At 48.6% G+C, this 11,134-nt stretch overlaps 1 protein-coding gene and 1 long non-coding RNA gene across 10 annotated transcripts in view; one reads left to right on the forward strand and one right to left on the reverse strand.

Moving 5' to 3' along the window:
• The window catches only part of Tnfrsf13b (TNF receptor superfamily member 13B), a 36,534-nt gene that overhangs the window by 11,829 nt on the left and 13,571 nt on the right, over positions 1-11,134 (reverse strand). For all 6 annotated transcript variants that reach the window (XR_007344724.1, XR_007344725.1, XR_007344722.1 and 3 more), the window contains 2 exons: positions 6,336-6,473; positions 4,346-4,591 (listed from right to left, as the gene is read on the reverse strand). Coding sequence is in view for 3 of the 6 variants with exons in the window: in XM_048796305.1 (XP_048652262.1) it covers positions 4,346-4,591; positions 6,336-6,444 (355 nt within the window). In the remaining 3 variants the exon portion in view is untranslated. The remainder of the gene's footprint in view (positions 1-4,345; positions 4,592-6,335; positions 6,474-11,134) is intronic.
• Positions 6,470-11,134, forward strand: part of LOC125614109 — an 11,781-nt gene continuing 7,116 nt past the window's right edge. The window contains exons 1-2 of one of the 4 annotated variants that reach the window (XR_007344747.1): positions 6,470-7,045; positions 7,680-7,985. This is a non-coding gene — a long non-coding RNA (uncharacterized LOC125614109). Of the gene's footprint in view, positions 7,046-7,679; positions 7,986-8,920; positions 8,983-9,341; positions 10,462-11,134 lie in introns of those variants that run through there. The other 3 variants (XR_007344753.1, XR_007344756.1, XR_007344746.1) reach the window with 3 other exon arrangements.

Genomic DNA, 11,134 nt, shown 5'->3' on the forward strand with positions numbered 1-11,134 from the left:
AAGGGGGGGGGGGGGAGGCCTTCAAATGTCCACTCTGTGAGCCATTCCCAGAGGACACCCCTTGTCCCCTGTGTGTCTAAACTTGGGAACAGATGGGACGCTGGGAGGCGGTTTCACTTTGGGTGTGTGAACTTCCACCAAAACCATTTCTAGAATGTCACGGCACCCCCCCCCACTCCACTCACCTCTCTCCCTGGGGTCCCTGGATCTTTTGGGGACCCCCTTCTCCTGAGGGCGAATGTGTTCTCCTCGAGGGAGAGGAGCAGCTCTCGGCCGTGCCAAGAGGCAGGCCCAGACTCTATCCAGGCCACGTTGCTGTTTACGGCCCCTTTGCTGGCCCTTGGGTCACATCAGTTGGCTGTTCAGCTGGCCCGGGTCACTCCAAAGTGGCTCCCAGGTCCCACAGCCTACGCCAGCTGCTGCCCTCCATCTTGGTTCTCTTCATAACCAAGTCTCCTCTTCCTCCCCTCTCCACGCATGTCTACCCTGCGCCCTTGGCTTCTGCCCAATCTTAGCAGGTCCCTGGACCTTGGCTTTAGCGGGGGACAGAAAAATGGGAGAGTGGTCCTGCTCCCACTGGGGTAGCCCAGGACAAGGTCAGGACAAGGAGGACCCTGAGAAACTGAAAAATCATTAAAACAGCGACTAGGGCCACCTATCCTGTTCTAGTCCCCAAAGTAAATGAAACCTTGAGAAGTTCTGGGACCCAAACCGTGGGACCCTCCCCCCTGATCCTGGCTAGCAGCACTAAGGTCTGAGTCTAGACCTCACACAGAAGACTGCTCTGTCCCCACCGGGGGGCGCTGCTGAGTAAGTTAGAAGGGGCTACTGTTTTGGACTTGGCCTCCTCCTGCCCAGGGTCCTCCCAGAACCAGGCTAAAGCTGGAAATGGAACGTGGGTAATGGTGGTGCGCACCTGTAATCCCCGTGACTTGGGAGGCTGAGGCAGGAGGATTGCAAGTTTGAGACCCAAACCCGGGCAACTTAGCAAAGACCCTGGGCATGTAGCTCAGTGATAGAGTACCCCTGGGTTCAATCCTGAGTCCCAGGGAGAAAAAAAAAAAAATTTAAAAGGGAGTCATTCACGCGAAAGAAGAAACCAAGCTAAAAGAAACCAAGCTGTTTATCTGACCTTCCAAGAAATCAGGAAAAATGAGAGAAGGGTCAGATTTTCCCAACAGCCCAGTTTCAACCAGCAGGATAAGGAAGTTCCTCCGTCTTCCACAAGGAAAGTTCACCTGCAGGAACCCGATGTGAGCCAAGCAGTTCTGTGTCTGTGTCTATCTCCCCATCGTGGGTAAAAATCCAAGTTCTCCAAATAAGATGCTATCCAGAGCTCCAGCACACACAGGGTCCTGGCTGTCCCCAAGCCTGGCCTCATGGGAACAAGCCTGGTCACATGGGAATACTCATAGCTCATAGTGCCCTGGGGGATGTCTCTTTCCTCTTACGGTGCCCCCCCCCACAACCAAGATATGTCCCCTCATAACCTGCACATGTGACGACAGAGTCTTGGCAGATGTAATTAAATTAAGGACCTGGGAGACTAGATCGTCCTGGACGAGGGTGGGTCCCAGATCCAATGACAAGTGTCCCCAGAAGACAGGGGAGGAGAGAGGCAGACACAGAGGAGGCCAGGAATAGAGACTGGGTTGAAGATGGGAATCGAGCCCAGAATGATGGGGCCACAAGCCCAGGAATGCCTGCAGGCTACCTGAAGCTGGAAGACGGAGAGAACCCAGCCCTGGGCATTTGCCCTTGGGTTCTGACCTTCTGCCCCTAGAACTGTGGCTGTGTCCACCTGTGTTGTTTTGAGTCACTTGGTCTATGGAGCAAGGTCACCGCAGCCACAGGAAGCTACCCAGCTCACCTGCAAGGGCAGCTGGTTCTCATGTGCTACACACACACACACACAGCAAATGGAAAGTCACCTGAGCCTTGGGAGAGCCCCCAGGAGGGCATTATGGGTGGGGACAGTTGGGAAGGAGCAGTCCTGAAACTTCCCCAGGTCACCCAGGTCTTAGCCTCCCCTCCCCCACCTCCTAATGTCATACCTCTGTTCCACTCAGGTCCTTGTTATCTGTGGCCAGACATAGCCTCTCACTCGGGACCCTTGCTGCCATCCATGTCCCCAGAGGCAACGGGAAGATCGCCTCCCAGCCCCTTTCTGACTCTCTTGTCCAGTTGCTGCATCCCTGCCTCGAGCCGGACACCGGCCTCCCCAGCCCAGCAAGAGAATCCCTCTGTCATCTGGCAATCACCCCTCCCGGTGCCATCTCCAGCCACCCCTGGCTGCTAGCTGTTCTGTCTCATTCCCCCTCCTCTTTTCTCTGCAAGTCGTCATCACCAGACCTGCTAGAGAAGTGGATGATGGATCACTGCGTTCCTGTCCCCCCTAGAAAAAAATAATATGTAGATTTTGGGGATTGTACCCAGGGGCGCTTAACCACTGAGCAACATCCCCAGCCCTTTCGTCAATTTTTTTAATTCTGAGACAGGATCTCCACGAAGTTGCTTAGGGCCTTGCTAAAGGGGCTGAGGCTGGCCTTGAACTTGTGATCCTCCTGCCTCAGCCTCCTGAGCCACTGGGATAGAGATTAGTCTATCATTAGCGTAAGTCTTGTCTGTTGTCTCTCCCTCCGTGAGACTCTGGCCTCCCCCAGGCACGGCAGTCCTGAGTGGGCCGCCTGAGAATCTTGGAATCCATTGAGGTGGGCCTCGCAGTGCTGGGTACGGGTGGTGGGGACAGACCAACCCTTCACCTGGTGTCCTCCGCTCCCTCCCCTCCGGTAGGTCCACATCTGGGTCTGTCCCCTGTGCATGTGGCCCCGACTTCCTGTTTACAATCCACACCAGCCCGGCCCCTGCCCCGGCAGCCCACAGAGATATGAGAGGAGACAGCAGAACAGATCTCAGCCGCAGGCCACCAGAGAGATGCCGGGCAGGGAGGGACAGGGGACAGCAAGAGAATCACCAAGTCTCTGAGGCTCTGGGAGGGCCTGTGGTGTCCCCTGGTGACACCACGGTTCAGCCAAAGCTGCAGGGTGAGGCCCAGTAAGGCTGACCCCCCACTCCTGACCTCCCAACAGGTCCTTATGCACCCCCCCTACACATCCTGGGAGCTCTGGCCCTGAAGCCAAGATGAAGCCCCAAGTACCTTCTGGTGAAGGGGCTTGGCTGGTGGTCCCAAGCAGGATGCAACTCACCTCCTCCTAAGGGCAACCAGTCACCCTCAGGGATCAGTGATCCCACCCATGGGCCCTGCTCTGGGTCTTCCTGCTGTTGCAGAGTGGACAGAGCCCAACTCTGTCACGTACTTGCTATGTGACTCTCAAGGGAACTCGGGCCTGCTGTTTGATAGGTCAAGGGCAGCTCAAGGTCGTCTCGGGTGCTCACAACAGGGTAGGGAGTCTCGAGGTGTCTGCTGGGTGGATCGATTCGATTATTTTTGACACCTGGCCCTCAGCAGCTGCCCAGCAGACTCTTCTCACTATGTTCACGATGGCCATAATGTTTTGTTTGGGTTAGTAATATCTCTTCCTTCTCATTCAAAGGAATTCTCCGTTGTCCCTAACCGGAGGCTGAGATTGGGTGGCCTCCTGGCACAGTGCTCACGTAGGTTGGGCTGCTCATGTTTCAAAAACTTGTTCATCTGAGGATGGCCTGAAATCCCAGCCGCTCAGGAGGCTGAGGCAGGAGGATCGCGAGTTCAAAGCCAGCCTCAGCAAAAGCGAGGCCCTAAGCAACTCAGCGAGACCCTGTCTCTAAATAGCATACAAAATAGGGCTGAGGATGTGGCTCAGTGGTCGAGTGTCCCCTGAGTTCAATCCCCGGTACCCACCCCTCCAAAAAAATCACATGGTACTCCATAAATTGTAGAATTCCGTGTGAGTTAAAATATATTAAAAAGTGTCATGTATAACTAATTCGTACAAATAAAAAATAGATGAAAAGTTTTTTTTAAAAAAGAACCTCAGTAGCTTCCATCACAAGTCACGCCATTTCTTCTGCTACTTTCTTGCCCACACACTTGTGGAATTTTTATCTAAATTGTTTTGCTATCCTGGGTTGACTACCCTGGCTTCTGACCATTTGCCTGGACTCTGGGCTTCTTATATCGCAGACTCTTCGTTTTTTTTTTTTTTAAATATATTTTTGTTAGTCGTCGATGGACCTTTATTTTATTTATTTATGTGCGGTGCTGAGAATCAAATCCAGAACCTCACACGTGTGCCAGGCAAAGGCTCTACCACGGAGCTACGACGACCCCAGCCCTGCAGACCCTTCTGATCAGGCTTGGTGCCCAGCCTCCCATGCATTCTGGCCCTCCCCACCACAGGCTTACCTGGACCTGCCTCTGAGCCTCTGTGTTCCAATCCCTGGTACCTTCCTGAGTTATCTGACCTGGTTTCCGTCTCCCCTGTCTGCGGCCTCCTGAGCTGGGGTGGAAGGTTCACTCGACTCCGGAGTTTGTTCTCACAGAAGTATTCACATTGCTTGGGGTGCTGACCACAGATGGGGGTGCAGCTGACGCAGTCTTTCAGGAGACGGTCATAATATTTGCCTTGCTCCTTGAGGCAACTGAGGGACTCTGGGAAAGAGAAAGGAGTGATGGGTGACATGGGCCTGCAGGAGCTCTGGGTCTAATCTCAAAGGACATCAAAGTTAAAAAAAAAAAAAAAGTCACAGTCCGACTCAAATAGCAATCCCGGAATAATCCAAGTCTTTTTACAAATCGAATTTATACAAACGGAAGGCTATGAATGATCCTCCAAGTGCTGCTGTGGCTGCATCACACACATTTTGATACATAGTGTTTTTCCTGAATCTAGTTCAAAATGTTTTTTTTTTCTTTTCATTATTACTTCTTCTTTGGCCTATAGATTCTTTAAAAGACTCTTCTTTAAAAAAAAATAAATATATATATTTTTAAAAAAGATTCCATTTCTTAGTTTTCAAGCCTAGGAAGATGTTCTACTTTTCTTTTAAAAGTGATAAACTAGATTCTTCAATTGCCTTAATTGTCATTCTTTACTTGCCTTTTCCAAACCCCATCAAGAAGAAATATATCTCCAATTAGCCTAAGGAACAGAGGGGAAAGGTTGGAGTCCTCTTTGGCAAGTTGCGGAGGGTGGGATTGGAAGACAGGTGGGAAAGCTCACATTAGTAGCATTTTGTGGGTTTTAAAAATAAATGGGAATGACAGCCACTAGAATAAGTATCAGTGCCAAGGAGCAGAAGCCAAGCAAACTAAAAGCCCAAGCACCTTGACCTTCAAGAGCTTGACAGAACCTACACTGGGGATACAGAGAACTCTATTTAAGGGCTGCTTGAGGGCACAGCTCAATGGTGGAGCACTTGCCTAACATGCACAAGGCCCCGGGTTCCAGCCCCCACACTGCTAAAAAAGAAAAATAGCTGGGACAATCAGTTTACCTTCTAGAAAGCCTGAGGATATTTTTATTTCCACAAGTAAACTTTCTTTTAAGATTCCATTTAGGGGCTGGGATTGTGGCTCAGCAGTAGAGCGCTGCTTGCCTAGCACGGGCAGGACCCAGGTTTGATCCTCAGCACCACATAAAAATAAAGGCCCATCTACACCTAAAAAATAAATATTAAAAAAACATAAATTTTTTTTTTTTTTTAAAAAGATTCCATTTATAGGGGCTGGGGTTGTGGCTCAGCAGTAGAATGTTCGCCTAGGGCATGTGAGGCCCTGGGTTTGATCCTCAGCACCACATGAAAATAAAATAAAGGTATTGTGTCCACCTACAACTAAAAAAAAAAAAAAAACATAAAAAAAGATGTTGAGGTTATGTTTTAGGGGACCTGGTGTGTGAGGGATTCATGATCTAGTATCTATAGGTAAAAAATGATATTTTAAAATTCACTTTAAAATATTCAAGCAAAAAAAAATGATCGGAAAACAAAAAGGCAGAATTTTAATGATTTTTTTAAGCCGATAACGGGGACACAGGGTCAACTCTTGTGTTTTTGCGTGTTTGACCATTTCTATAATAAAAATTTTCAAGGGCTGGGGATGTGGCTCAAGCGGTAGCGCGCTCGCCTGGCATGCGCGGGGCGCTGGGTTCGATCCTCAGCACCACGTAAAAATAAAATAAAGATGTCGTGTCCACCGAAAACTAAGAAATAAATAAAGTGGCGAGGGTCGAATGAGGGGGTGAAGAATCGCTGATGAATGAGTGGGTGCATTTCCTTCCCCTGACCCCATTTCTCAGCCTCCGGACGGCCGTGGGGCCAGAGGGAGCTTGGGGGGGGGGAAGTAAGGTGTGGGGAGGTCCAGCTGTTCCCTGGGCTCAGGCCCCAGAACTCACTGCAGAAGGCTGCGCAGGTGCTCGGTCTCCGCTGGCTGCACATTGGCTTGCAGGACATGCAGCCGTTCAGCAAGGAGTCCCAGTACTTCTCCTCAGGGCAGGATCTCATAGCCACCCCGAGCCACAGGCCCTGCGGAGCTGAGAGGTAGGGAGCATAAGGGTGGCTGGCAAGCTGAGTGGAGCCAAGGGGGCCTCCCTCACCCAGGTTCCCAGGGACAGTCCCTGAGTCTCTCAGTGGGCAGAGGGCACCCAGGCAGAGCTGGCTCCCCATCCCAGCTGCACTGACTGGTGCCACCTCACCTTTCCATGCTTGAGTTTCCCCCATCTACGAAATGCTTATTCTGAGAGTCCCTCCCTCCTTCACGTCGGCCGCACCCTGCTTGGCCGTGCTCTCTGCCCTCCTTCCATGCTGTGCCTCCTTCTGCCACAGGACCTTTGCACACGCTGTTCCCGTTACATAAAAGGCTCTTCTTCCCCCGCCCCCCACGACCCCTCCCCATCCTCAAGATTTCTGAAGCTTTTTTTTTTTTTTTCTTTCTTTCAGGGAAGACCTTTCTGACTCCCCCGACCCTGTGACAAGCCACTTTTGCTTGTCACCGCGATAACTTTCCTTTCGTGCTGTGTCTTGCACCAACTATGGGCATCATGCGGAAGGGAGGGTCTGGACCGAATTGCTAGGTCCTCAGGACCTCGAGAGTGCCTAGGGCATAGTAAGTGCTCATGAAATGAATGGATTTATTTATTTATTTTTTAAAGCCGACCTTGCCTACAGCAAACACTCCGTCAATGTTCCCTCCCTTCCCTTTTTTCTTATTTACTGTGGTGTGAAACACAGACAGGGACGTGTGCAAAGTGCACTAAGCCTTCCACATACAGTTTGGTGACCATGGATACATGGTATCATTTCAACGCAGTGTGGAGGGAGAGATGGGCTGGTTCCCTGCACCCTGGACCACTCCCTGGGGCCACCTCCCATCTCAGACTCTTCCCAGGGGTCGCTAATGTTTTGCTTTTTTTGCTTCATTTGTTGCAATGCTGGGGTCCAACGAGGCAAATGCTCTGCACGGAGCTGCATCTCCAGTCCTGCTCTTCCAACTTCTTATCCCCACCCTTCTAGAACTTTCCTGTCTGGCTTTATGTGCCCACACGATTTCCGAGTCTCACCTGCGCCGGTGCTTGGCAGCCTGGACGTACTCGGGCTGAGATGCAGCACTTACTTCTTTGATAAAAAATGTTCTGTCTGCTCTTAGGACACCTGCCTCTCCCTTCTCTGAACCCAGGAGCACTTTACTACGGAGCTGCATCCCCAGCCCCCCTTTTATTTATTTATTTTTTTCTTTCCAGACAGGGTCTTACTAAGTGGCCCCGGCTGGCCTTGAACTTGCCATTCTCCCGCTCAGTCCCCTGAGTCGCTGGGACTGCAGGTGTGCACCCCCGTGCCCACTCCCAGCATTTCTTATTCTCTAACCGGGAGAACGTGAGTGACGTCCCCCTTAGCAACTCTTTCCACCTCCGTCTTCAACAGCTGGAAATCAGCAGACGGAAAGAACTCAAACCCAGCCAACAGAAGACCTGGGGCACCTGGGGCCAGAAGAGGTGATGCAGGAAGCAGAAGAAGACATCCATTCCCTGCTCCCCAAATCCTGGAAGGTAGCAGTGGGGGGGGGCATGGCCCAAGTTCCTGGTTAGCGTTTGCTGGAGCCAGGTTGGGCCAGAAGGCCCTGGTCCTTACGATATCGGGGTTGTGGGTTCTGGTTGCTGACTCTGCTGGTTTGGATCACTCAGGGGCCAGCACCACGGTGAACCCCACAGGGCTGAAGTGGCTTCTGGGAGATTTAAGGAGATAGTAACCCCCTCTCCTTTTGGGGAGCAGGACACTTAAGGAAATCTTTGTGAGGATCCCAGGTGACCACCGAGCTAGAGGAGCAGAGACATCAGCGACTGTGCACAGCAAGGAACACATACCGTGTGCAAAAAAGAGCTTAAAAAAGTCACAAGTGGACGGCTCCAGTCCTTCATGAGCAAGAGCCAATCCCCGGGGAATGGGGGAAATCGGATTTTCAGAGTTACCACAGCATAATACTGAAAATGTCCAGTTCTCCAAAACATCACAAGCCTAGAAATGCTCACAGGAGATGAAGAACTTGACATTACGTTATCTCCACAGAAGGCTGGATGTACATTGGAACCATCAGCCAAAGGTGTTGATTCAGTGATTTTAACTATGTTCAAGGTAGCTCAAGGAAATCATGGGCAAAGACCTAAAGGAAATAGGAAGACCATGTCTGAATAAAAAAAGAATATGTACACTCATACACTGCTGGTGGGACTGCATATTGGTGCAGCCAATTTGGAAAGCAGTATGGAGATTCCTTGGAAAACTGGGAATGGAACCACCATTTGACCCAGCTATCCCACTCCTCGGACTATACCTAAAGGACTTAAAAACAGCATACTACAAGGACACAGCCACATCAATGTTTATAGCAGCACAATTCACAATAGCTAGACTGCGGAGCCAACCTAGATGCCCTTCAGTGGATGAATGGATAAAAAAATATGGCATTTATATACAATGGAATATTACTCAGCACTAAAAAATAACAAGATCATGGCATTTGCAGGGAAATGGATGGCATTAGAGCAGGTAATGCTAAGTGAAGTTAGGCAATCCCTAAAAAACAAATGCCGAATGTCTTCTCTGATATAAGGGGGGTGACTCAAAATAGGGTAGGGAGGAAGAGCATGAGAAGAAAATTACCTCTAGATAGGGAAGAGAGGTGGGAGGGAAAGGGAGGGAGAAGGGTAATTGCATGGAAGATGGAAGGAGATTCTCATTGTTATACAGAATACATGTATGATGATGTGAGGAAAAAGAAAAAAAAGAATAGCATCACATTAGATTGGGTAGAGAGAAGAGATGGGAGGGGAGGGGAGGGGAAGGGGGGATAGGAAGGGCAGCAGAATAAAATAGACTTTATTATTGCTGTATGTATATAGGTGACTGTGTGACCAATGTGATTCTGCAAACTGTATACTCAGAAAAATGAGAAATTATACCCCATTTGATTCAAATGTGTGATATGTCAAGATCAGTTTACTGTCATGTGTATCTAATTAAAACAAATACACAGCCAAGAGCAGATCTGAACGTAGACCGTGGACCCCAGGTGGCGTGTCCCCCGAGTGGGTTGACCATCACCAAGGTACCCGTTCTGTACAGAGGGGGAAGCAGCCTGTGTTTTGAGGCAGGATGAGAGTCGATGGGAACTCTTTGTACTCAATTTTGCTATGAAACTGAAACTGCTCCAAAAATAGTCTCTCTTTTTTTTTAAATTTCATTTTTAAAAAGGAACCAAACCGAAATTCTGGAACTGAAAAGTACAATGACCGAATGAAAAAACTCACTAGAGGGAGTTATCAGAAAATTTAAGCAGCAGGCAGAAGAAAGGAATGGTGAACCTGAAATTATTGATATGTAGAACAGGGATTTAAAAAAAAAAAAACAGACTTGGGATAAAAATGAACTAACTCTCAAGGGCCTGTAGGACCGCTCGCTGACATGAGTTCCACAAGGAAGAGAGGTAAAAGGGCAGAACATTTGAAGAAATGGTGCCCCCCCCAAAAAAAAAATACTAGCAAGACAGAATCCAAATGCACATCCAAAAGATTCTTCACCATAATCAAGTTGGGTTCATACTAAATTTATTATGTAAATCAATAAATGTGATATGTCACATAACAGAAGGAAGGACATCCATTTGGTCATCTCTAGAGACTCAGAAAAAAGCACTTATTAAAAATTTAAATTCATTGATCATAAAACCTCTCCATGCATTAGGTGTACAAGGAGTGTACCTCACGGGTGTGGCTCGGTGTCAGAGCACTTGCCTAGCATGCACAAGGTCCTGGGGTCCAGCCCCAGCACCTAGAACAAAAATAAAATCCCAAACATGAAGGAATGGATATCTCCACACCATAAAACCCGTGCATGACAAACCTTGCTAATATAGCAAAAAGGAAAAGGTTGAAGGATTTTCCCCTAAAAATCTAAAATGAGACGAGGATGTCTACGCTTTCCTGTTGTATTCAATGTGGTACCGGAAGTACTAGCCAGATCAATCAGGTAAGAGGAAGAAAGGAAGGCATACCAATTGGAAATGTCACTCAATTGTCCTCATTTGCAGATGGCATGATCTCATACATAGGAAAACCTGAAGAATCCACAGAAACATAATCAGAACTCATAAATGAGCTGGGAGGGATGGCACAGAACCTGTGATCTTAGTTACTTTAGGGAAGTCAGGCAGTAGGATCGTAAATTAAAAAAAAAAAAAGTCAAAACTGTTATAGAGATCAGAAGTGGGACCCCCACCAAACATAGTGGGACCCCCATCTCAAACATCACCAATTGCAAAACTGACAAATGTTCAGTAGAGCTGTAGAATATAAGTCCGATATACAAAAATCACAGTGCTTCTACATTCCAACAGCAAGCCAGATGAAAAAGAAATCAAGAAATCCCACTCACCATCGTTACAAATGAACAAACGGAAATACTTAGAAGTAAATCAGACCAAGGAGGTAAAAAAAAAGAAAAGATCTCTGTCATGAAAATCAAGATACCGATGAAAGAAATTCAAGAGGACACAAGCCGATAGGAAGATATTCTGCGTTTAATGAATCCTAAAACGCCCATTATCATATTGGGAGATGTTCCAACTACCCAAATTCAAATGCAATCTTCATCAAAGTACTAATGACGTTCTTTACAGAAATCGGGGGGGGGGGGATCACAG

Source organism: Marmota marmota, unplaced genomic scaffold (genome assembly GCF_001458135.2).
Source record: "Marmota marmota marmota unplaced genomic scaffold, marMar, whole genome shotgun sequence".
Lineage (NCBI taxonomy): Eukaryota > Metazoa > Chordata > Mammalia > Rodentia > Sciuridae > Marmota > Marmota marmota.